At 42.8% G+C, this 26,839-nt stretch overlaps 1 protein-coding gene across 2 annotated transcripts in view; it reads left to right on the top strand.

Moving 5' to 3' along the window:
* Positions 1–26,839, top strand: part of LOC137382908 (sodium/hydrogen exchanger 3) — a 147,549-nt gene that overhangs the window by 105,564 nt on the left and 15,146 nt on the right. For both annotated transcript variants that reach the window (XM_068055494.1, XM_068055488.1), the window contains exons 4-12: positions 8,086–8,164; positions 11,171–11,348; positions 12,471–12,691; positions 15,682–15,884; positions 19,738–19,827; positions 21,800–21,870; positions 22,226–22,355; positions 25,505–25,611; positions 26,231–26,360. In XM_068055494.1, the coding sequence (XP_067911595.1) occupies positions 8,086–8,164; positions 11,171–11,348; positions 12,471–12,691; positions 15,682–15,884; positions 19,738–19,827; positions 21,800–21,870; positions 22,226–22,355; positions 25,505–25,611; positions 26,231–26,360 (1,209 nt within the window). The remainder of the gene's footprint in view (positions 1–8,085; positions 8,165–11,170; positions 11,349–12,470; positions 12,692–15,681; positions 15,885–19,737; positions 19,828–21,799; positions 21,871–22,225; positions 22,356–25,504; positions 25,612–26,230; positions 26,361–26,839) is intronic.

The following is a 26,839-nucleotide window of genomic DNA, read 5'->3' as shown; positions in this document are numbered from 1 at the left end:
TGTGGAATAGAATGCTTCACATTTGTTTACTGGGTGCTGAGTAAAGGTCCCTGATACCATCCATAGCCTTGCATTAAACACAACTTTGGAACACCAACCAATAACCATCCTTGTAACATCAAAGAGCAATCGATATTGGGTTGTGTTAAATTGTGCGCAGTTTTGTGCCAGGGTAATAACGCATTTCATGATAACATGGATAAAAGCAAAATACTGCGGACGATGGAAATCTGAAATAAAAACAAAATGCTTGGAAATACTCAGATCTGGCAGCATCTGTGGAGAGAAAAAGTTGACCTTTCTGGTCAATGACATTTCATCAGACCCGGAAAGAGTTAGCAATGTAACCAGTTTAAAGCAAGTACATAAAGTGTACATAAAGAGGCATAAAGTGAGTGGGGTGGTGGGGGAGGGAGGAAAAGGACAAAGGAGAAGGTCTGTGATAGGGTGGAAGATATTAAATGACAAAAGGGATAAGGGTGGTCATGTGCTAAGTAAAGAACCAGAAGATTTGTCTAGAGGAGGTGTTAATGGGAAAGCAGCATCATCACCAATAGCTGCTGTCCAAAAACACAAAACAAAATGAGGACAGAGATCATGATCTGAAATTGTTGAACTCAATGAGTCCAGAAGGCTCTTTGAATGATGAGCTGCTGTTCCTCGAGCTTATGCTGAGCTTCATTGGAACAGTGTAGGAGGCCATGGACAGAAATGGAGCAGACAATTAAAATGATAAGCGACTAGAAGTTCAGGGTCATGCTTACATCCTGAATGAAGGCGTTCTGCAAAGTGGTCACCCAATCTGCATTTAGTGACCCCAATGTACAGGAGACCACAGCAAATACAATATACAAAATTGAAAGTAGTACAAGTAAATCGCTGCTTCATCTGGAAAGAATGATTGGGACCCTGGACAGTGAGAATGGAGGAAGTAAATGGGCAGGTGTTGCATCTCCTGCACTTGCATGGGGAAAGGAGGGGATGTAGTGAGTAAGGCATGGGCCAGGTTGTAATGGAGGGAGTGGTCCCTTCAGAATACTGAAAGTGGACGGGAAGAGGTGTTTGGCATCACGCTGGAGGTGGCAGAAATGGTGGCCGTTATATGTTGAATGTGGAGGCTGGTTGGGTGGAAGGTGAGGACAAGGGGAACCATGGTGTTTCTGGGAGGAGGTTTGGGGGCAAGAGGGAAAGAGGTGCCAGACCTGCTGAATATTTATTTCCAGCATTTTCTTTTATTATTTCTGAATGACTTGGCCTTTTTTTTATATCACAATCCTAAGGTTCATCCAGTTTGTCTTCTACCATCCTTGTCACAGCTTCCAACAATAATGGAGTTGTTGACCAATCACAGCCATCAATCTCTATTAGCTAGTTTACAACAGACCCAGACCTGAGATGATGAAAGCCCTCCGTGGCGGACAGCCCTGGGAACCATAAAACCAAGGTTACCTGTTGTTCCCAAGCATGCTACCTTTACCACATGCCATGTCTCAAATTATTCATGTGCACAAGTCTCACTGAATCTATTGAGGAAAAGCTTGATAATCTTTTTGTAAACTTAACTAATGAACCATTGGAGTTGCCAACTCTGGACATATATCTAGAGGTTTCACCACATGACCACCTGCCTCCAACTGCCCTGCCATTGGCTGCCTGGCATGACCATCCTCATGGCACACTGCCATCTCATGGCCAATTAAAAAGTGAGCACCTGATTGGATGACTCTTGAATCAGTCAAAGAGCCAATTGTTCCCATCTTCAATTTTTTTTTTAGAACTAATGAATTAAAATGTTCAAAGAAAATGGATGGAAAAAGACAATTTTTATTCATGCCCCTATGATTTTACTTCTGGGTTTGCTTGCAGACAGAATCTTTTTAACTTTTCGGCTCCAGGACAATTCTAAGACCCTTTGCAGAGCTCACTTCAGTGCTTTGCCCACAGCACTGTGCTCTGGATGTTGCAGGCAGGCTAATTTATCCTTACTGACAAAATTCAGGACTTTGGGAACTAAAAATAACCCCGCTCGCTATCTGTGGGGAGCCTGCAGAGCAGCACATGGCATATGAGATGGAGCAAAACCAATGATTTATCTCCGGAATCTTGAACTGCTTCTCTAACCATTGTAACTAATGGGCCATAGAAATGTGCTGGCCAATGAATGAGGGATCGAGTCTTGCATCAGATTTGCACAGCAGAGTACTCAGTTCAAATATACAAACTGAAGTGATTTGAATAACCCATCAATGGAAGTAGGACAGATCGTATTTGGTGGATTTAATAGTTAAACCAGAGATTCAAAAGAATTGTGTAGAATATAATTTACAATACAAAGGATATCTGTGTAGAACATCCTTCATTTATACACTTGATGTCGGGTCAATAGAGCTCAAGCTAATAGATGTCAGTGCTGTACATGAATAAAGTTCCTTTTTAAAATCACAGGATATTGCTGTAACACACAAATATAACTCATGCCAGGGGAAGGGAAATGACATTAAAATAGTACAACTACCAGAGAGAATAGCAAGGGAAGGGGTACCAAGAGTTTGTGTTCATATTTTGAAGCAATAATGCACCTGAAGCCTTTGGGCACTTTATAACTCGAGAGGTTCTGTTACTGACCATGGGATTTCGGGGTCCTCCAACTCACTGCCAGTACATTTCTATCGTGCCTTTCACTGCATCAGGATGTTGCAAAGTGCATAACAATTAAGTACTTCTGAAGTGTAGTCACTATTGGAGGGAAATGTGGCAACCAATTTGCACACACAAAGGTTTCCTAAACAGCAATGAAAAACAACCAGATAATCTGGTTTAGTGATGTAGGTTGAAAAATAAATATTTGCCAGGACACTGGGAAAACTTCCCTGCTCTTCTTTCAATAATTCATGTGGATCTCAGGGCAGATGGGACCTTGGTTTTAAAGTCTCAGGTGAGAGACAACACTTCTGACAGTGCAGCATTTCCTCAGTACTGCACTGCAATGTCAACCTGGATTGTGCTCCAGTCTCTCAACCCATGACTTTGTAAGCCAGATGCAAGAGTGCCACCACTGAGCTAGTGTTGACCAAGATAAATCATACCTGCCATGGCAGTGGGGAGATGGTTCCATGATTTACTGTGCCTTTGATGTAAAGGGTCGAATACTGATGGAGTATGCAAACATATAGTTTATATTCACATGGTGTCAGCCTTGGCTCAGTTAGCAGCACTCTTGCCTCTGAGTCAGAAGGTCATGGGTTCAAGTCCCATTCCTAAGACTTGGGCAAATAATACAGGCTGATACTTCAGTGCAGATGGCTATTGTTTGTACAAGTTAAGTCTAGCTGTCTGAACTGAATAGGCTTGGTGGCCCCTAGTGATAACAAAGAGAAAGCACTAGTACAACAAATTCTTTTGACTGTCAGTAGCTTTCCTTATTCTTAATATCTAGTGGCAAATTACACATAATTGCTGGCTACCCAAATTGAGGCTTTTGGGGTAGGACGGCTGGTGTCAGCCAGGATTTAAAAAAAAAAAAATGGCTTAAGGACTGAAAACAGTTGTGATAAATGGTTGGTTTTCAGACAGGAGGATGGTAGACAGTGGTGTTTCCAAAGGGCCAGTGCTGGGACCATTTCTTTTGTCTTGGATATTGGAAGACAGAGTAAAATTTCAAAATTTGCTGATGATACCAAACTTGGAGGTGTGGCAGACAACGAGGATGATGCCAATTGACTGCAACAGGACATGGGTTAGCAGACTAGGCAAACAAGTAGCAGATGGAATTTAATAGAGAAGTGTCAGGTGATGCATTTTGGCAGAAGGGATAGGAAGAGGCAATATATATTTAGATAGGCCGACTAGAGGGGAGGCTATATTGGATTTGGTGCTTGGCAACGAACCAGGCCAGGTGGCAGATCTCTCGATGGGAGAGCATTTCGGTGATAGTGATCACAACTCCCTGACCTTTACTATAATCATGGAGAGGGACAGGAGCAGACGGGATGGGAAAATATTTAATTGGAGGAGGGGGAATTACAATGCTATTAGGCAGGAACTGGGGAGCATAAACTGGGAACAGATGCTCTCAGGGAAATGCACGACAGAAATGTGGAGGTTGTTTAGGGAGCACTTGTTACGACTGCTGGATAGGTTTGTCCCGATGAGGCAAGGAAGGGATGGCAGGGTGAAGGAGCCTTGGATGACAAGAGATGTGGAACAGCTAGTCAAGAGGAAGAAGGAAGCTTACTTAAGGTTGAGGAAGCAAGGATAAGACGGGGCTCTAGAGGGTTACAAGGTAGCCAGGAAGGAACTGAAGAATGGACTTAGGAGAGCTAGAAGGGGACATGAAAAAGTCTTGGGTAGGATTAAGGAAAATCCCAAGGCGTTCTACACTTATGTGAGGAACAAGAGGATGGCCAGAGTGAGGGTAGGGCCGATCAGGGATAGTGGAGGGAACTTGTGCCTGGAGTCGGAGGAGATAGGGGAGGTTCTAAATGAATACTTTGCTTCAGTATTCACTAGTGAGAGGGACCTTGTCGTTTGTGAGGACAGCGTGGAACAGGCTGACATGCTCGAACAGGCTGAGGTTAAGAGGGAGGATGTGCTGGAAATTTTGAAAGATATGAGGACAGATAAGTCCCCGGGGCCAGACGGGATATACCCAAGGATATTACAGGAAGCGAGGGAAGAGATTTCTGCGCCTTTGGTGATGATCTTTGCGTCCTCACTGTCCACTGGAGTAGTACCGGATGATTGGAGGGTGGCAAATGTTGTTCCCTTGTTCAAGGAAGGGAATAGGGATAACCCTGGGAATTATAGACCAGTCAGTATTACGTCGGTAATGGGCAAATTATTGGGGAGGATTCTGAGAGACAGGATTTATGATTATTTGGAAAAGCATGGTTTGATTAGAGACAGTCAGCATGGCTTTGTGAGGGGCAGGTCATGCCTCACAAGCCTTATTGAATTCTTTGAAGATGTGACAAAACACGTTGATTGAAGGAAGAGCAGTGGATGTGGTGTATATGGATTTTAGCAAGGTGTTTGATAAGGTTCCCCATGGTAGGCTCATTCAGAAAGTGAGGAGGCATCGGATACAGGGGAAGTTGGCTGTCTGGATACAAAATTGGCTGGCCCATTGAAGACAGAGGGTGGTGGTAGATGGAAAGTATTCAGCATGGAGCTCAGTGACCAGTGGTGTTCCGCAGGGATCTGTTCTGGGACCTCTGCTCTTTGTAATTTTTATAAATGACTTGGATGAGGAAGTGGAAGGCTGGGTTAGCAAGTTTGCCGATGACACGAAGGTTGCTGGAGTTGTGGATAGTGTGGAAGGCTGTTGTATGTTGCAACGGGACTTTTACAGGATGCAGAGCTGGGCTGAGAAGTGGCAGATGGAGTTCAACCTGGAAAAGTGTGAAGTGATTAATTTTGGAAGGTCGAATTTGAATGCAGAATACAGGCTTAAAGACAGGATTCTTGGTAGTGTGGAGGAACAGAGGGATCTTGGGGTCCATGTCCATAGATCGCTCAAAGTTGCCACCCAAGTTGATAGGGTTGTTAAGAAAGCGTATGGTGTGTTGGCTTTCATTAACAGGGGGATTGAGTTTAAGAGCTGCAAGGTTATGCTGCAGCTCTATAAAGCCCTGGTTCGACCACACTTGGAATATTGTGTTCAGTTCTGGTCGCCTCATTATAAAAGGATGTGGAAGCTTTAGAGAGGGTGCAGAGGAGATTTACCAGGATGCTGCCTGGACTGGAGGGCATGTCTTACGAAGAAAGATTGAGGGAGCTAGGGCTTTTCTCATTGGAGCGAAGAAGGATGAGAGGTGACTTGATAGAGGAGTACAAGATGATGAGAGGCATAGTTAGAGTGGATAGCCAGAGACTTTTTCCTAGGGTGGAAAGGGCTATCACCAGGGGGCATAATTTTTAAGGTGATTGGAGGAAGGTTTCGGGGAGATGTCAGAGGTAGGTTCTTTACACAGAGTGGTGGGTGCGTGGAATGCGCTGCCAGCGGTGGTAGTAGAAGCAGGTACATTAGGGACATTTAAGCGACTCTTGAATAGGTACATGGATGATAGTAGAATGAAGGGTAGGTAGTTAGTTTGATCTTAGAGTAGGTTAAAGGTTCGGCACCACATCGTGGGCCGAAGGGCCTGTGCTGTGCTGTACTGTTCTATGTTCTATGTATGTTCTATATTTAATGGCACATTTCTAAAGAGTTTGCAGGGACAGAGGGACCTGGGGGTTCATGTGCATAGATCTTTGAAGGTAGCAGGTCATATTGAGAGAGTAGTTAGCAAAGCATATGGGAAATGGGGATGGGGAATTTTAGCTACCAGATAAGAGAAGCTGGGGTTCTTAAGCTGGGGTTCTTGAAACAAAGACTGAGGGGGGATTTGATAAAGGTGTACAAGATTGAGAGGGTTAAATAAGATAGACAAAGAAAAGTTGTTCCAATTAACTGATTGTACAAGGACTAGAGAACACAGACTTAAGGTTTTGGGGAAGAGCTGCAGGGGATATGTGACACAGAACTTTTTTATGCAGCAACTTGTAATGGCCTGAAACTTGCTGCCTACAAGGGTGGTGGAAATGGAGATGATGAATAATTTCAAAAGCAAATTGGTTGGGCGTGTGAAGGGAATAATATTGCAGGGCTACAGGAATAAAGCAGGGAAATGGGATTGACTGGATTGCTCTACAGAGAGCCAGAATGGACTTGATGGGCCAAATGGCCTCCTTCCTCTACACTATGACAATTGCTCTGTACATTTTGTCATATTTTACGTAAATCTGGATACATCTGCCTATCCTTGAAAATTAAGAATTGGGAACGACACTTGCATTATCCAGATGTGCTAAAGTACATCAAAACACACTTACTTTGGGAGCACAGCCCTGTTTTGTAGGCAAATGTGGCAACCAATTAGTACACAGAGGTCCCAAAAAAGGAGGGGAAAAAAAAGACTCGCGTCTTGATAGTGCCTTTCACGACTGCAGGGTGTCCCAAAGTCCTTTGAATCCAATGAAGTACTTCTGAAGTGTCACTGTTGTAGTGTAGAAAAGATGACATTGGTTGAGACCTTTAACCAGGATAGAGGGCGAAACCTTTCTGTTGCTCGTTCATTATGTCCGCCTGAGCCATTGGAACAGGAAGAAGGGACCTCTGTTTTAACACTTCATTTAAAAGATGGTACCTCTGACAACGCAGCACTCCCATAGTAGTGTACTGAGGTGTCCAGATAAGGTGCTCCAATGCTGGGTTGGGGCTTGTGCTGATGATCGTCTCACTGGGAGTGAAAGTTCCATCAACTGAGCCAAGCTGGTTAGGTGAAGTTGTTCATTGCGTGTATTTGCTTGTTAATAGGGCAGATACTGGAGCATGCAGGGTAACCACTGAAGGACTGGGGTTGGGAGGACTATGGTGTTATTCTTATGTCAGTTATGGGCTCAATATTTACTTGGGGCTGTGAAGAGTGGGGGTGGAGATTTCCAGACAGGAAATGCGGAATTAAGAGTTTCCCAGATGTCCTGAGGATTTAATGCCATTCCACGTCCCCCCATCCAACCTCTTTTCCTCTCCTCCAGAAAGCTGTTGAGGCTAGCTCAATTGGAAATTTCAAAACTGAGATTGATAGGTTGTTGTTGGGCAAGGATAGTAAGGGTTAGGGAACCAAAGTGGGTAAATGGAGTTAAGCTGACAATCACCCATGATCTAATTGAATGGTAGAATAGTCTTGAAGGGCTGAATGACCTACTTGTGTTCCTCTTGTAACTTTATTTGACCCTGCTGATTTTTCTTTTAGTTGGGTGGACCAAAAGAAAAGATTTTCTATTGTTTCAACATGTAGCTGTTGCCAATTATGCCTTAAAAGATGGCCCAGGAAGGATGTATATTTTGCATTAGATGCATGCATGGTACCTATGTGCAGGCAAGAACTTCTTATTTGAATATGTAAGATGTCATGAAAACATGTTATAAGTACGATGTCTGAATCGAAGAGCTTGTCATATCAGAACAGGAAAGTTCCATAAAGTGCCCCGACTGCAACCTCAGTTGGTCTCAACTGTGGGTTTTTTTCCCTCCTTTTTTAGGTGCTGTACAATGTCTTTGACTCATTTGTTGCAGTTGGAGCAGGGAACGTTCAAGGCCTGGACTATTTCAAAGGCATAGGTATGACAGCACTACTAAGCATAAGGAAGGCAATAAAACCCCACCGGTTCACTTTATGCCCTTTATGGGGGGGAAAACCTGCTGTGCTTACCCAGTCGAGATGACAAGTGACTCCAATTCCACATCAACATGGGTGATTTTTAACTACTCTCTGAAGTGGCCCAGCAAGCTACACAATTGTATCAATATCAGGATGGGCATAAATGTGGCACCTCCAACAGTGCAGCACTCCCTCAGGATGACACTGGAGTGTCCGTCTAGATTACGTGCTCAAGTCTTGTGCTTGAACTCATAATCTCCTAAATCTGAGGCAACACTGACCTCGGGCTGACACTCTTTAAATACTGGGAAGACCGAAGCCATTGTCTTTAGTCCTCTCTGCAAACTCTGTTCCTTAGCTATGGACTCCATTCCTCACACCTGGCAACTGTCTGAGGCTGAAGCAGACTGTTCGTGACCTTGGTGTCATATTTGACCCAGAGATGACCCTCTGACCATCAATAAGACCATCTATTTCCACTTCTCTAACATTGCCTGACTCTGCCGCTACCTCAGCTCATCTGCTAAAATCCTCTTCCATGCTTTTATTACCTCTAGACTTGCCTACTTCAACACATTCCTGGCCAACCTCCCAAGTTCCACCTTCCGTAAACTTGGACTCGTCCAAACCTCTACTGCCCATATCCTAACTTGGACTAAGTCCCGTTCACTCATCTGCCCTGGGCTCACTGACCTACAGGGGCTCTCAGTTAAGCAATGCATCAATTTAAAAATTCTCATTCTTGTTTTTAAATCTCTCCATGGCCTCGCCCTTTCATATCTCTAACCTCATCCAGCCTTATAACCCTCTGAGACTGTGTTCCTCCTCTTCTGCCCCGATTTTAACTGCTGCACCATTGCCGGCTGTGTCTTCATCTGTCGAGGCCCTAAGCTCTGGAATTTCTTCCTAAATTCTCTGCCTTTCTTTCCTCCTTTTTAAGACATTACTTAAAAACCTACCTCTTTGGCCCAAACTTTCGGTCATAGAAACATAGAAAATAGGAGCAGGAGTAGGCCATTTGGCCCTTAGAGCCTGCTTCACCATTCATTATGATGGCTGATCATCCAACTCAGTAGCCTGTTCCCGCTTTAGCCCCATACCCTTTGATCCCTTTAGACCCAAGAGCTATATATAACTCCTTCTTGAAAACATACAATGTTTTGGCCTCAACTGCTTTCTGTGGTAGTGAATTCCACAGGCTCACCACTCTCTGGGTGAAGAAATTTCTCCTCATCTCAGTCCTGAAAGGTTTACCCCGTATCCTTAGACTATGACCCCTGGTTCTGGACACCCCACCATCGGGAACATCCTTCCTGCATCTACCCTTTCAAGTCCTGTTTCTATGAGATCCCCCACCCCAATGCATCTGAACTCCAGCGAATATAATCCTAACCGACTCAATCTCTCCTCATACGTCAGTCCCGCCATCCCAGGAATCTGTCTGGTAAACCTTCACTGCACTCCCTCTGTAGCAAGAGCATCCTTCCTCAGATAAGGAGACCAAAACTGCACACAATATTCCAGGTGTGGCCTCACCAAGGCCCTGTATAATTGTAGCAAGACATCCCTGCTCCTGTACTCGTATCCTCTCTCTATGAAGGCCAACATACCATTTGCCTTTTTCACCGCCTGTTGCACCTGCATGCTTACCTTCAGCAACTGGTGTACGAGAACACCCAGGTCTCGCTGCATATTTCTCTCTCTCAATTTATTGCTGTTCAGATAATCTGCCTTCCTGTTTTTGCTACCAAAGTGGATAACCTTACCTTTATCCACATTATACTGCATCTGCCATGCATTAGCCCACTCACTCAACTCGTCCAAATCACCCTGAAGCCTCTCTGCATCCTCCTCACAACTCTCCCTCCCTCCCAGTTTTGTGTCATCTGCAAATTTGGAGATATTACCTTTTAGTTCCCTCATCTAAATCATTAATGTATATTGTGAATAGCTGGGGTCCTAGCACCGATCCCTGCGGTGCCCCACTAGTCACTGCCTGCCATTCGGAAAAAGACCCATTTATCCCTACTCTTTGTTTCCTGTCTGCCAACCAATTTTCTATCCATCGCAATACACTACCTCCAATCTCATGTGCTTTAATTTTACACGCTAATCTCTTATGTGGGACTTTGTCGAAAGCCTTCTGAAAGTCCAAATAAACCACATCCACTGGCTCCCCCTCATCAACTCCACTAGTTACATCCTCGCAGAATTCTAGTAGATTTGTCAAGCATGATTTCCCTTTCATAAATCCTTGCTGACTCTGCCCAATTCTACCACTGTTCTCCAAGTGCTCTGCTATAAAAATCTTTGATAATGGACTCTAGAATTTTTCCCACTACCGACGTCTGGCTGACTGGTCTATAATTCCCTGTTTCCTCTCTACCTCCCTTTTTAAATAGTGGGGTTATATTGGCTACCCTCCAATCTGTAGGAACTGTTCCAGAGTCTATAGAATCTTGGAAGATGACCACCAATGCATCCACTATTTCCAGACCTCTTCCTTAAGTACTCTGGGATGCATGCCATCAGGCCCTGGGGATTGATCGGCCTTCAATCCCATCAATTTCCCCAGTACCATTTCTCTACTAATACTGATTTCCTTCAGTTCCTCTCTCACTAAGCCCTGTGTTCCCCAACATTTCTGGTATGATATTTGTGTCCTCCTTTGTGAAGACAGAACCAAAGTATGCATTTAGTTGGTCAGCCATTTCTTTATTCCTCATAATAAATTCCCCTGTTTCTGACTCTCATCTGCCCTAATATTTCCTTTGGTGGCTTGGTGTCAAGTTCAGTTTGATAATACTTCTGTGAAGCACTTTGGGGCGTTTTAGTACGTTAAAGGCACTATATAAATGAAAGTTGTTATTGCTATCCAGTATGTTGTATTCATGTCCTTTAATGAGTTTGACATATTTGACACCAGACTGAGTTTTAAATGGGATTGTTTGTTTCTTTTCTTCTAGTTTCTTTCTTTGTTGTAAGTTTGGGTGGAACTGCCATTGGCATCATCTTTGCATTCATATTGTCCCTGGTTACCAGATTCACCAAGCACGTAAGAGTGATCGAACCTGGATTTGTCTTTGTCATTTCATACCTGTCCTACCTCACTGCAGAGATGCTTTCCCTTTCGGCTATTTTAGCGTAAGTATATTTTTAAACTGTTCAATGTTGAATGTGCTGTTCTCTCTCTCCTACCTGTAGTTAACAGCAGAGAGGGCATCTGTCTACATCTTCAGCAGTGGATTAGCAATGGCTTGGGGACACCCAACAGAAAGGGGAAGGAGGGGCTCTCCTGGCTTAGTCAGTAAAGTTGAAGCTAGAAGGTTCTAGGTTCAATTCCCACTTTGTACTGAGTCAGCTAATCTCAATTGGAGTTGCAGTATGGCTGCTATAATCAGCCATGGTGTAGCTGAACTCCTGTGGAAAGAGTTTGCAGTGACTGATCACTACCCAGTGATTCTTGCTAGAAATGGAGGTGGTCTGGATGATGGGTGAGCACAGGATCGGGTTTGGCTCTGTTGCTCCCTGCCAATGTCCATTCACATGTGGAGATTGGTTAATTGGGTGAGCGTGCCTTGTACATGTTCCACCCCCACCCCCTCAATTCAAGAACTCGTTGTTCAAATTATGGGAATGCACATACTTGAAATGTGTATGGTTTCTGAGAATATGACAGTTAATAGAATAACTCCAGAGAAAAATAGACATTTCTTTCTTCTATGCTAAGCAGTCACGAGCTGCTGGGGCTTGACAGCCTCCTTTTTGAGAAATCTGCGAAGAAATTTCAGTGATGACTGTTGAATTGGCTGCAGGTCTCTGTTCTTTGGTCAGTTGGTGTAGCACATTGAAGTACCAATGTACTGTACCATGGAGTGGTTGGATACTAGTTTGTTTTGGCAGTCAGTTCAGTTATTCAGTATTAAGAGTAGCTGGGTAAGGGGCTAGGTTCCTCTCCGCAGGTGGGAAGCTATTCTTCTAGGACTCCCTCGGGGCTGGCAATGGCAGGAGGCCTAGAACCAGATCACTCTCACTGGATCAGCAGCTGCATTGCTGGCTGTTCAGTATTACTCCTTGGGTCTCAACTGTAGGTGGAGTGTTGCTCAGGTGGGCCAGATGGAATCATAGAACGGTTACAGGACAGAAGAAGGCCATTCAATAGGGAAAAAGTGACCTATATTCTTGCGTGATTCATTTAAGAGCAATGTTGTTGAGGTTTTGCTACAGTTCTCCTATCCTTAAACATTCTTGGTTCTTTTCCACCAGTATCACATTCTGTGGTATTTGCTGTCAGAAGTATGTGAAGGCCAATCTCTGCGAGCAGTCTATCACCACCGTCAGGTATGCAATGAAAATGCTGGCAAGTGGAGCAGAGACCATTATCTTCATGTTTTTGGGAATCTCTGCAGTGAACACTGATATATGGACATGGAACACAGCCTTTATACTTCTCACACTGGTCTTCATCTCTGTCTACAGAGTCATTGGTGGGTATTTGAAGGCTGTTGCTTAATTAACCTGCCAATGGCTGGCTTGGGTGACTGCAGGAGCATCTGATTAAGACATGAAGAAAATAGTTTTGATATTCTCTACTTGAATTTATTTTTAATATTTAATCATCTCAACTTTTTTTCACATGTGGAGCAGATTCTTAGCCAAGTAGGTATTTAGCCAGCTCCTTTTTGAAGGGAGCACTTGGATCAGGCAGCATCTGTGGGGAGAGAAGCAGTTAACACTTCAGCTTAAGGACCGTTCTGTGATGGGGTGAACCTCTCCCTTTTATTTTCATTGGCTCTGTAATTTCTTAAAAGCTGTCTGTGTCCAACACCGTGCAGTTCTGATGCAAGGTCATCAACATTAACTCTTCCTTTCTTTTACAGATGCTGTCTGACCTGTTGAGTGTTTCTCACATTTTCTGTTTGTATTTCAAATTTCCAGCATCCACATTACTTTGCTTTTGACCTTTCTTTTTGGAAGAGATTGATTAGTACAGTATGGATTGAGGTGTACCATTGGTGGCCAAGGATGAATAATAGACGTGTTTGGTAATGGAAGTATGTTTAGGCAGAACTATCCCCCCTGGCTTTTAATGGGGAAAACCTCTTAATGAAGTAGAATATATCCCTGAGATTTCCCCCCCCCCCCCCCCCCCCCACAAAATGAATGGGCTGAAAATCATGGACTGGGGGTGCACAAGTGGAAAATCCTGGTACGTGTGTCCATAGAAAGAGCATAACTAGTTAACTAGCTCTTCAATCATTGGGTAAATCACAATGAGTTAAATCCTGTCATTTACCAACCTCAATGCATGCTTTAGTTGCCAGAAGGTGTCAGTGGATATTGAGTAGAGATCCCCTTTTTTAAAAAAACCCATCTTAATCCAGGAGTCTGTTCATTCCTCGGGTCAGTTCTAACATGAGTCTCTTGAGCCACTCAAGTGGCTGAGGTGATTTCCTGTTGCTTTCCCCATTGTTTTTACCTTTTTGAGGTTCCTCCTCCAAGGAGAGCTCAAGTGCTCCACCTGCCCTTTACAATGGGTATGGGGGTCCACCTGACCCATTGGAACACAAGTGTCCCCAACCATTGGACATCAACCAAATATTCAGAGATGGCCTTCTGGTCTCTGCTCACTTGAGTGGAGCCTGTACTCAAACCTTCTGACTCAGATGTGGAAATGCAACCACTGAGCCAGTGGCCAATCTGTCTGGACACGGGTACCCCACTGAGTGTCAACCTAGTATTTGCCACCATGTTCAAATCTCGACTTGCTGGAGCTGGCTAGTGTCGGCCTTGAACCGTTTTTCTTCCTGCTACCACTAAGTCAAAGGCTTACTCCCACTCCAGGAATGCCAAGGTCGATAACAGTCTCTCAAGTTATCAGTGACTAAAAGTTAGGCTGGCCAATTGCATAATACTGAGCCTGTGTGGCACACAATAGCACAGTGTAATACAATTCAGTGCTAGAAACCTAGGTACGAGAATCTGCCATCCAGTCCCTCAATCGTGTTCTATCATTCAATGAGATTATGGCTGATTTGTATCTTAACGCCATTTACCCACTTTGGTTCCTTATTCCTTAATAACTTGACCTAACAAGATCTATCAATCGCAGTTTTGAAACTTTCAATTGCCCCCTCCCCCCACCCCCCCACCAGCTTTTTGGGAGAGAGGTTAAGATTTCCAATATTGTATTGTTTGTGTGAGGAAGCACGTTCTGGTGTCACCCCTGAACTTCCTCACTCTAATTTTAAGGTTCTGTCCTGCTGTACTCTATCGATAATATTTTCTGTCTATCCACCCATCAAATTCTTTAATCACCTTTTAAACACCTCCGTTTGATCACTCAATAATCTTCTGTACTCAAGAGCATGCAACCTGTTTTCATAATTTAACCCTTTTTGCCCCAATTTTATTCTGGTGAATCAGCACTGCACCTGCTCTGAGGCCAGTACATTCTTCCTGAGGTCCAGTGCCCATGATACTACTGGGACAATTTGTTTTATTTATGGTGGCTCTATAGAATTGCTGTGGATTGGGTAAGTTTTGCAGCTCAGCAGTATGGTGCCTGTGTCCCCTGTGACTTGTTGGCTTAATGTGTTTAACAGAGGATAAATTCTGGTTTCCTTATATGCAATGTGATATCCATTTTAATGACACACTGTTTACAGCAACATACACTTGTATTGCATTTGCTATGAATGTATTACTGTGTTTTTCTAGCACTGAATATTCAGACAGTGGCTTATTTCTGAAATAATTTGCCTCAAGATTTCTTTCAGTTTGAGAGACTTTGGTTAAACACTGAATCGCAGCCTCACAGGCAAAAGTGGGGCCAGGAAGCATGAGTAGCTCATTCCCATTGCTGATTGGCCACTAATGGTACATTCTTGTAGGCGGTCAGAAACCAAGGCTAAGGAGCCTTTCTTGGAGACTGGATAACCTGAAGTGGCTCAGTCTCGAGTCACAAATCGAGAACTTGGGTCAGTTATCACAGAGCTCTTGGGACCAAGGAACTGTGTCCCTGAAAAACATTTTATCTTAGTGAGGAGATGAAAAAACTAACATGAAACAAAAGCACAAAGTTAAACTGCTTTTAAAACACTATCTATTAATCCTTTATCATCTGTATACCATTCCTGTCAAATGTCACATGGTACAAGGAATTCATCGGTTTGTACAGCCATTGTAATTGATGGGTAAACTGGCCATTCTAAATTGCCCCTAGTGTAGGTAGGTGGTAGGGGAATGGTGGGGATGTGGTAGGGAATATGGGGTTAATGTAGGATTAGTATAAATGGGTAGTTGTTGGTTGGCACAGACTCGGTGGGCCGAAGGGCCTGTTTCAGTGCTGTGTCTCTAAATAAAAATTTTTTAAAAATAAAATCTCGTGTCCTTGACGTAGAGGTACTGTGTGTTATTTTTAAATGCTAGTTTATTTGAGCTTTAACTAAAATACTCCCACTCTTCAATATTTTAGGTGTTATAATTCAGACTTGGATTCTCAACCACTACCGTGTTGTGCAGTTGGAGATTATAGATCAGGTGGTGATGTCGTACGGAGGCCTGCGTGGAGCTGTGGCCTTTGCTCTGGTGGTGTTGCTGGATATGGAAACCATACACGAGAGGCGACTGTTTGTCAGTACGACCATCATTGTGGTATATTTCACTGTCATCATCCAGGTAACCATCAACTGTCCACACCCTCCACAGTAATTCAATCAATGGAGATGTAAAGCTATTTTATTTTTCCAATGAAATGTTAAAGCAAGGTCCCATCTACCCTGTCGGGTGGATGTCAGATCATGTGCCACAATTTCAAAGAAGTGCAGGGGGGGTTATCCCCAGTATCTTGGCCAAAATTTATCCCTCAAACAACCTCACTAAAAGACGTATTCCGGTCACTGTTTGAGAGGCCTTGCTGAATGCAAATCAGCTGCTGCATTTCCTACATGACAACAGTGACTTCTTCAAAAAGTAATTCATTGGCTGTAAAGTGCTTTAGGATATCCTGAGGATGTAAAAGGTGCTATATAAATGCAAATCTGTCTTTTCTTATTGCACATATCCAAGTGATGCTGAATGGGCCATGTTGTAAATGAGGTCCCTTCTATCTCCCTCCACATTCTAAATTGCCCCCAGTGTAGGTAGGTGGTAGGGGAATGGTGGGGATGTGGTAGGGCAGCGCAGTGGTTAGCACCGCAGCCTCACCGCTCCAGCGACCCAGGTTCAATTCTGGGTACTGCCTGTGTGGAGTTTGCAAGTTCTCCCTGTGTCTGCGTGGGTTTTCTCCGGGTGCTCCGGTTTCCTCCCACAGCCAAAAGACTTGCAGGTTGGTAGGTAAATTGGCCATTATAAATTGCCCCTAGTATAGGTAGGTGGTAGGGAAATATAGGGACAGGTGGGGATGTGGTAGGAATATGGGATTAGTGTAGGATTAGTATAAATGGGTGGTTGATGGTCGGCACAGACTCGGTGGGCCGAAGGGCCTATTTCAGTGCTATATCTCTAAACTAAACTAATTACGGGAGACTGAAGCTGACATTAGGATACAGTTGGACCCTAGGGTGGAACATTGTAATTCTCATGGAGTAGAGAATTTCAAAGGGTCTGAAATAAATTTTAATTTGCATAATTAATTTATGGACCATTTGATGACACTTGGGTCTGGCGGTTTTTAATTCAAAGGGAAAACTTGTTTTTGGTCAACATTTGTGTAACATGTGCTTATGTGTTGTGCAGCTCATCTCACTTGGTCCTTCATTTTGAGTAAACTACATGTCCCAATTTGTATTCTCTATCAATCCAAGAAGAGGTTCAGAATTTAAATCTCCAACTCGTGTAGTTTGCTTTAGACAGTGATGTGCACTGGAAAAGAATAAAGAAAGAAGCATGTGGTAACTGCAGTGTGAATGAGCAATCCATCAAAGCCCAGTATCAGTTATGTTTTTTTTAACAGAAGAGTGCAGTAATACACAGAAGAATCCAACATTACTCATGGAAGGGATATTATCTCCTCGGCTCTATTGAATGGAACAGGATGGAGACTATCCCCTCGGTCCGTACTGTGTAGAGGGTTGGTGGGGGGTGTGGTGAACACGATCCCCTCGATCTGTACTGCGTGCAGGATGGGTGAACACTATCCCCTCGGTCTGTACCGCGTGGTGAACATTTAAAGAAGTATTTCATAATTCTGAATGTATCTGCATTCCATTGTGAAATTAAAAACTCCCCAGTAAGAGAGACCCTTCTGTCAATAACTAAAGAGGCTAAGGATAGTGTTGGAATAGAAGAATAGGCTTATAATATTGCCAAGAAGAGTAGCAGCTTTGAGCATTGAGAGAGTTTCGAAACCAGCAAATGACCAAAAAATTGATAGAGGGAGAAAATAGAAACCAACCAGAAAATATAAAAACTGATTGTAAGAGCTTCTACAAATATGTAAAAAGGAAGAGTGTAGCAAAAATAAACACGGGTCCCTTTGAAGGTTGAGACAGGAAAAATTATAATGGGGAATAAGAAAATGGGAGAGATGTTAAACAAATATTTTGTCTGTCATCACAGTAGAAGACACAAAACTCATACCAGAAGTAGTCAAGGTTCTAATGAAAGTAAGGAACTTGAAGTAAATATTTTTGTAAAGAAAAAGTACTGGAGAATTAAATGGGACTGAAAGCTGACACCCTCTGGGCCTGATGGCCTACAGCCTGGGGTTCTAAAAAAGGTGGTTACCAAGACAATGGATGCACTAGTTTCTTTCAAAATTCCCTAGATTCTGAACTGGTCCCAGTGGTTTGGAAAATAGCAGATGCAACATTGCTATTCAAGAAAATGGAGAACTACTGGCTAGTTAGCCTGACATTAGTGATCAGGAGAAAACACTGGAATCCATTATTAAGACATGGTAACAGGGCACTTGGAAGGTCATAATATAATTAGGCAGAGTCCACATGGATTTACAAAAGGGAAATTATTTGACAAATCTGTTAGTTTTTGAGGATGTAGATAAAGGGGAACCAGTGGATGTCATATACTTGGATTTTCAGAGGCATTTGAAAAGGTGCCACAGGAAAGCTTGTTGTACAAGATAAGTGTTCATGTAGTTGGGGGTAATCTATTTGCATGGATCGAGGATTTGTTAATGCACAGAAAATGGAGTAGGAATAAATGGGTCATTTTCAGATTGGTAGGTTGTTACTGGTGGGGTGCTGCAAGGGTTGGGGCCTCAGCTATTTACAATCGACTATCGAAAGGGCCAAGTGTGATGTATCTAAGTTTGCTGACTACAAAGCTAGGTGGGAAAGTAAGCTGTGAGGAGGACACAAAGACATTGCAAAGGGATGTAAATAGACTAATTGAGTGGGCAAGAAGTGGCAGATGGAATATAATGTAGAAATGCGAGGTTATTCACATAGGTAGGGAGAATAGAAAATCTGAAGATTTTTTTAAATGGTGTGAAACATATTAAATATTGGTGTTTTTAAAGGGATTTGGGTGTCCTTGTGCAAGAAATACAGAAAGTTAACATGCAGGTACAGCAGCCATTAGGGAGGCAAATGGTATGTTGCCCTTTACTGCAAGTGGGTTGGAGTATAAGAGTAAGAAAGTCTTGCTGCAATTGGACAGAGCTTTGAGATCACACTTGAAGTACTGTGTATGGTTTTGGTCTCCGTACCTAAAAGAAATATTTGCCTTGGAAGTAGGTGCAACAAAGGTTCATGAGATTGATTTTCTGGGATGAGAGGCTGTCCTATGAGGAGAGATTATGTTGAATGGGCCTATACTGTCTGGAGGCTAGAAGAAAGAGAGGTAATCTCATTGGAAAAATATAAGATTCTGTGGGGTGTTGGAAATCTGAAATAAAACAGAAAATGCTAGAAATACTCGGCAGGTCTGGCAGAATCTCTGGAGAGAGAAGCGGAGTTGACACTTCTGGTTGGTGAGCTTGCATCACCTTTCTGTGAAGGTCATTGACCTGAAATGTTGAATCTGTTTCTCTCTCCATGGATGCTGCTAAACCTGTTGAGTATTTCCAAGATTCGGAGAGGGCTTGACGGGGTAAATGGTGAGAGGTTGTTTCTCCTGGTTGGAGAGTCCAGAACTAGGGGCATAGTCTCAGGATAAGGGAACAACCACTTTAGACTGAGATGAGACATTTCTTCACGTAGAGTTGTGAATCTTTGAAATTCTCTACTCCAGAGGACTATGGCTGTTCAGTTGTTGAGTATATTCAAGGCTGAGGTTGCTAGATTTTTGGACTCTAAGGGTATCGAGGATTATGGAGAATGGGCAGGAAAGTGGAGTTAGGGGGTTGAGGATCAATCATAATTTTATTGAATGGCGCAGCAGGCTCAAGGGACCATATGGTCTACTCCTCCTATTTCTTAGGTTCTTATGTGTGGAGGGGGGTGAAGATTATGTCCTCGGTCTGTTGTGAGCTTGCTTATATCTGATCTTTGGAGTTTGATATATTCATATCAGAAATGTTGTGGATTCTGCTCACTGATGAAGTTGTGCTTATTGTGATATTTTGCAGGGTCTTACAATTAAACCTTTGGTTAACTGGCTGAAAGTAAAGAGGAGTCAGCAGAGGGAGCCTTTACTCAATGAGAAACTTCATGGCAGAGTAAGTTCAGTCTCTCCGCATCCAATCAACATGTTGAAGGAGGATCCCTTCATAAATGGGCACTCCAATGCACTTGTGTCCATTTGGGAGCATATAACTGGCAGGACTTCAATGTTACAACTGCTATGACAACAGCTGTGTTACTTACAAATTACAGTCCAAGTTATCCATTTTGAGTTCAACATTTTGGCTGACTGCCAATGTTGAAGTTTGGGGGCAATCATTACATCTTCTCCAGCCTGTGCTGACTTGAATTCATGGATTTGTTCATTTTCCATTAAATGTATTCTTGGTATGTGGATGTCACTGGCAAGACTGACATTTATTGCCTATTATTCTGAGAAGGCAGTGGTGCAACTGAGTGGATTGCTCTGTCACTTTAGAGGGCAGTAAAGAGTCAGCCATGTTGGTGTGGGACTCTAGTCACAGTCCAGACTGGGTAAAGCTGGCAGGTTTCCTTCCCGAATCAACATTAGTGAACCAGTTGGATTCTTATGAAAGTCCAACAGCTTCAGTGAAAGGTCACTTGAAACCAATTTTTATTTTCAGATTTTCAAAGCTGAATTCAAATTCTTGAACTGCCATAGTAAATTTGAACACACCATCTCTAGATTACTCCTCCACAACCATTGCACCACCATACCCAAGTAGTTAGTGGATGCAACATACCAAAGATATGTTTTTTTAATCCTTTGCTATCCCCTGAAGATAGCAGTGTTGCAATCAAAACTAATTAAAAAAATAATTACCTCCTGATTTTTAAATTGAACATCCTGTCCTATATTTTGGCAAACTCCCTTTTTAAAGTGTCACTCACTTCTTGTCAAAGCGGCAAACATCTTTGTATTTTTGCTGTTGTTTAATAAGTGTAATGATGCAAGCGGCATCATTGCATTGCTTATGCCTGACATCATAGGGAAGAAAAACTAACTTTAAAGAAAAATCAAAATAATGTTGAGCTGTTTAGACAGGATATGGATATTTTTAATATAGAATAAAAACAAGAAATGCTGGAAACACTCAGCAGGTCTGGCAGCATCTGTGGAGAGAAGCAGAGTTAACATTTCAGGTCAGTGACACTTCTTCAGAACTGGCAGAGGCTAGAAATGTAATGGTTTTTAAGCAAGTAAAGTGGGAGTGGGGCAAGAAATAACAAAAGAGAAGGTGTTGACAGGACTCGGTCACAGACAATAACTGACCAGAAGGTCATGGAGCAAAGGCAAATGGTATGTTAATGGTGTGCTGAAAGACAAAGCGTTAGTACGGAGACAGTGTTAATTGACAGAAAACTGAACAGCCTGGCATCAAGCACAAACATGGAAACAACAGTGGGTAGACACTGTAGAAACACACTAAAATAAAATAAGGGCACAAAAAATAAAAAAAAGAAATAACTAAAAATAAAAAGGGTTCATGCTCTGATATTTTTAACATTGTTCTTAATATGTGAGTGCAATGACATCAACAGATGAGTTTGGGGAGTAGAAAAGGAGTGAACAGGTTGTGGTTTAAAAATGGTTCCCAAGCTAACAGTGCAAGGGGACAAAATGGACATTAGAGATGGTTATAAACGTGAGGGTAAATCTGTATTAATTACTTGATTGCAGCACCCTCAGTTTGTGGATTTAGTGACCCAATAGTGTCATCAGCAATGGCTGTTCCAAAAAAAAAAAAAAGTTTTCAAAAGTTGATTGGAATGGATGGATTGATTCAAAAGATGTCTATGTTCATCATCGTTGAGCATTCAATTTTTAGAAAATTCCAATGAAACTCGCTCTCTAAACAAAAAGCAGTGTTGGGTTCATAGATCTTTTGCAAATGGGTATTATTGTGCAGTAGTTAATTTTTTTTGTCCGACTGAAAATAATTTTTATTGAGGGTATTTAATGAATTGATCTTGAACCATTGTGTTGCAAGTGCGGTCATTTTTATTTCCTCACATTTAAAGAATTGTGCCTGTCCTTTTCTTAAGGCATTTGATCACATTCTGTCTGCAATAGAAGACATCTCGGGGCAAATTGGACACAACTATCTTCGAGACAAGTACGTAAATTTAGTGATAGATTTCTTCACTCTTCTGTAAATGTTCACAATTAATTCATGCTCCCGTTGTAACTGAACAATTTTTATAGTTTTAGGGAGGAGTGCTGTCTGTCCTATCAGATCAAGTTTCTACTGGTTCTTTGCCAGATCTGTGCTAGTACTGAAATAACAATCGCTGCATGACCTACAGTCTGACTTCCCTTCTGTAACAGCACAAGTTCTAATTGCATATTCAATGGTGTTTCATCAAATGATCTCATTTTAGATTTTGCTGCTTTGCAGTTCGTTCTTGTCCTCACAATTTGGTTAATCTACATAAACTGCAGCCCCTTTATTATGTTTTGTTCTATTTCAGGTGGACTAACTTTGATAGAAAGTATCTGAGTAAAGTAATGATGAGGAAATCAGCACAGATAAGCCGGGATAAGATCCTCAGTGTTTTCCGTGAGCTGAATCTGAAAGATGCCATCAGCTACGTGTCTGAGGTAATCTCTCCACTGGGCCACTTAGTTACACAGAAGCAGAAAAGGCAGGCCTTGTATCTGGAAGTTGGTGTGTCTGACAATAAGTTAATATATAACCTTTTTATAAATTATTGGGTAGATTTCAGTTGAAGTATTGCGTTCAATTTTTGGCACCGCACTTGGGAAGGATGTCAAGGTCTTGGAGCTGGGTCAAAATCCTGGAACTTCCTTCCTAACAGCACTGTGGGTGTACCTACCTCACGTGGACTGCAGCAGTTCAAGAAGGCAGCTTACCACCACCTTCTCAAGGGCCATTAGGGATGGGCAATAAATGCTGGCATAGCTATTCATTCATGGGATGCCAACATCCCATGAATGAATTAAAAAAAAAAAAACAGGAGGTTTACTAGAATAATACCAAGGATTAGAGACTCCAGCTATGTAGGGAGGTTAGAGAAGCTGGGATTGTTCTACTTGGAGCAGAGAAAGTTAAGGGGAGATTTAATAGAGGTGTCTAAAATTATGAAGAGTTTTGGTAGAGTAATTAAGGAGAAACTGGCAGGAGGACATTGATATTTGGCAAAAGAACCAGAGGGGAGATTAGGAATAAGATGAATTTTATTTTTAAGCAGCAAATTTTAATCTGGTATACATTATCTGAAAGGGTGATGGAAGCAGACTTAATAGCAACTTACAAAAGGAAATTGGATATATACTTGAAAAGGAAAAATTGAGGGCTATGGGGAAAGAACAAGGGGTGGGACAATTAGATAGCACTTTAAAAGAGCCAGCACAGGCACGATGGGCTGATTGCTTGTTTGTTTGCCTCCAGTGCTATATCCATCTGATTCTGTTACTTGCCAGCATGAAGCTGTACTGTTTATGGGTTGTTGTCCAGTGCATCATGTGTACAGAACAGCTATATATTTGGTAAGGTAATGAAGAGCATGGCTCTCTGAACTGGCAGTTTGCCTTATATTGTGTCCCTTCCTGTTCATTGGAATCATCACCTACCCATTTATATGTTCAGGAAAAGGGGCAAACCTGCCACTTTGCTGGGTGAGGGTGAATAAGTGTGACTCTCAATTATGTCCTGCATAAGCATGATGTCCTTTGTTTAAAGTCCTGCTTGCATTACTAAAAGAAAGTCTGGTCATATTTCCAGGGCAATCATGCTCCTTCGCCTTGCTCTTGTTTTATGCGGCAGTTATGCCTCTTCCTGGCCCAGGTTGTAGCTTCTCATTTCGCCATGTGTTTGAGCCCTCTTTCCAGGTGGACTTTTTCCTTTCTCCTCAATGCTCCTGATAATCTGGCGTACTGAATTACACAAGACAATATTCCTGCAGCAAAGTAATGTTCGAATGAGGTTCTCCACCCTATTTCCCCCACCCCTTGTTAAAATACGAATAAAATGCAGTTTGGATGTTTCCAGTTCTTCAGTTCAGTTAAATACACCTTTCATCTTCTTTGTCTAATTGCTTTGATTTTCTTCCCAGATAATGAGGATTTTCTCAGGAGGATGGGTCCATTTGAACAATAAATTAAAAATCATTGTAGTTTAATTGAACAGGATAAGTACAGGGTGTGACCAGCAAACTAACTGCTGTGTAATAAAAACACACTAATGATTGTGCCCTAAAACACAGGAACAATTAAATACTGCACTTGCAATATGAGGTCTGGTTGTGCTTGGGGTTCTTGCTGTAGCTCGGCATATGATGGAACCATTGATCATTCTATTGATCAGTTCTGGCCACAATAATGATGCAGAAGCTGGCTATTTGGCAGACTAGGCCTGTGCTGGCTCTGCAAAGTCATGCCACAACTGTGGACTCAAATAATAAAAACAGAAAATGCTGGAAATATACAACAGATCTGGCAACATGTATGGAGAGAGAAACCGAGTTGATGGGCTGAATTTTATGAGCCCGCCGGCATCAAGGTTCGTGGCAGGGGGTCCCGGAAAATTCTTAGAGAGGCCCGCCATGACCCCTGACGCTGAGAAGGCTCCGCCGCATTTTAACGGTGGCAGCGGGGCCTTCATTTCAATATGCTAATGAAGCTTAATGCATGCAAATTAACTTACCTTGTCCCTGCGGCCGTCCCATGCTGATGTTCTGGCTACTGGCCAGAACTCTCGTGCCTTCGGAACTAGTTCGGAGGCATGACACTGGTGGGGGTGGGGGGAGGAGTGAAATTCTCAGGGTGGGGAAAAACCCTTCCATTGGCTGAGGGGATGTTGGGAAAGGATTGAAGGGCAAAGTTACAAAGCTTGGGCGACAAAGTTCAAGTTCCTCACCATCCTGACTTGAAACTATATTGCCATTCCTTCAATGTCGCTGGGTCAAAATCCTGGAACTCCCTTCCTTACAGCATTGTGGGTGTACCTATCTCACATGGACTGCAGCGGTTCAAGAAGGGATCTCACCACCACCTTCTCAAGGGCAATTGGGAGTGGGCAATAAATGCTGGCCGAGCCAGCAACGCCCACATCCCATGAATGAATAAAACAAAGTTAGGAAGAAGAGGTTTTCCAGTGTGTAAATAACATGAATTCGCCATTGGTGGGTGGGAAAAGGGCCTCGATCTGTTAATAAAGTTTTCAATTTCGGTTTTCCCAAAATGTGACTTTAAAACATTTCAAGCACTGGTAGGGGCTTGCAGCTCTTTAAAAGTGGTACAGGCGCCCGCGCAATGGAGCCCGATGCAGTGCCGGGGTCTAAGCAGCCACCCCTTCCATGTCATTGGGGGCTGCTGCTCCACCCACTCCATTTAAATGAGCCCTGTGCAAAGTATTGTGGGAGCTCAGAGATCAGAGCACGCTGCCGAGATTTGCGGCACACTTATCAAATTCAGCCCTGTGTTTCAGGTTGATGCACCCGTGGATGAAGGGTTAAGTCTCTGGAGTGGGACTTTGACCCCATGACCTTCTTACTCAGGTGAGTGCTATGACTGAGCCAATGCTGATATAGAACATGCAGGTATTTCGACTAATGTTTCATGAAGGTAGCGTATCCTCAGACTATGTATATTTTTTTGTCATCTTTAATTTACTGGATATCTGAGTTCCCAATGTGTAATTCCCTCCAAGATATCTACAGTTAAAGTTCATTGAGCAATTGCTGTTCATTTGACTGTCGATGTCTAACTCTGGCTTTTCAATTTTGTAGGGAGAACGGAGAGGATCTTTGGCTTTTATTCGCTCGAGCAGTGATGTTAATGTTGACTTCTCTGGACATCGTCACTCTATCATAGACTCATCTGTCTCTGCAGTGCTGTAAGTATTGGGCATGAGACAATCTTGGTCTAATGATCAAAGGTGTTTGACTATCACACATGCATAGGGAGAGCTATTCTCTGTAAGCACACATTTCTCTGCACCATTCAACACACTCCAGATTGAGAACTGATCTGAGCGAAAAATCCTAATGCAGTTTTCCAATTGATTTAAGAAAGACTTGCCTTTACATAACACTGTTCATGAGCTCCAGACGTCCCAAACCATTTTATAGCCAATTAAGTCGAAAAGCTACAGCTAATTTGCACGTAGTTGGATCCCACAAACAGCAATGCCATTTTAAAAAAAAAATAGATAATCCATTTTGGCGATGGTTGCAGAATAAATACTAGCGAAGTCACTGGGAGAACTCCCCTGCTCCTCTTCGAAATAGTGCCATGGGCACTCTCACTTTCTGACCTCAGTTTAATGTCTCATCTAAAAGACAACAAGTCCAACTGTGCAGCTCTTCCTCTGTGCTGCTCTGGGAGCACGGCCTGCATTATGTGCTCAAGTCACTGAAATGGGACTTGAAGCCACAACCTTTTGACTCAGAGGTGAGATTGCTACCATTAGGGCCAAGACTGACATATTGTGACAAAATGTGTTTGTTTTCCAGGCGAGAGAGTACCAGCGAGGTGTGCCTGGACATGCAAGCGATTGAGAACAGAATGAAGAGCTTAAAGGATCGAGAGGAAATTGTCACTCACCATATGTTGCAGCAACATCTGTACAAACCCAGGCAACGGGTAAGGAAACTCATGTGGTCCACTTGGGCTGTTTGCCTAACTTCCCCTCTGCATTTGGGAAGTGTTCAGGATTCGAAGTTGTGCTATTTCTTTCGAATTCCATTTGAAACATTTGCACAGGTTTGATCAATGCACAAGCGAACACTGTCATCACCTGACATCTAGTTGGTTTGTGCTCACACTTTGTTCAAGATGCTGCGAAATAACAGTTTGGAAAATTACTGCTGACTACACAATCAGTCTATTTGCATATATTTGCATTTTGTGCCAAGGATCTGGAATATTCCGGAGAACCAATGGGAAGGATGTGACCTCGTGAACTCGGAAGTAAAGCTTACTCCTCAGTACAAATTGGCAAGAGATGGAATTTGATGAGCAAATTTTGGAGTATCTGGTTTTTATTTTGTTGTTTAATTAGCATTTGTCTACATACACCCACTCGCTGTAGAGGATTGTGCTGGTTCACCTCAATAGAATTA

The sequence above is a fragment of the Heterodontus francisci genome, chromosome 2 (assembly GCF_036365525.1).
Source record: "Heterodontus francisci isolate sHetFra1 chromosome 2, sHetFra1.hap1, whole genome shotgun sequence".
Taxonomy (NCBI): Eukaryota; Metazoa; Chordata; class Chondrichthyes; order Heterodontiformes; family Heterodontidae; genus Heterodontus; species Heterodontus francisci.
This window is presented reverse-complemented; position numbering and strand designations above follow the sequence as displayed.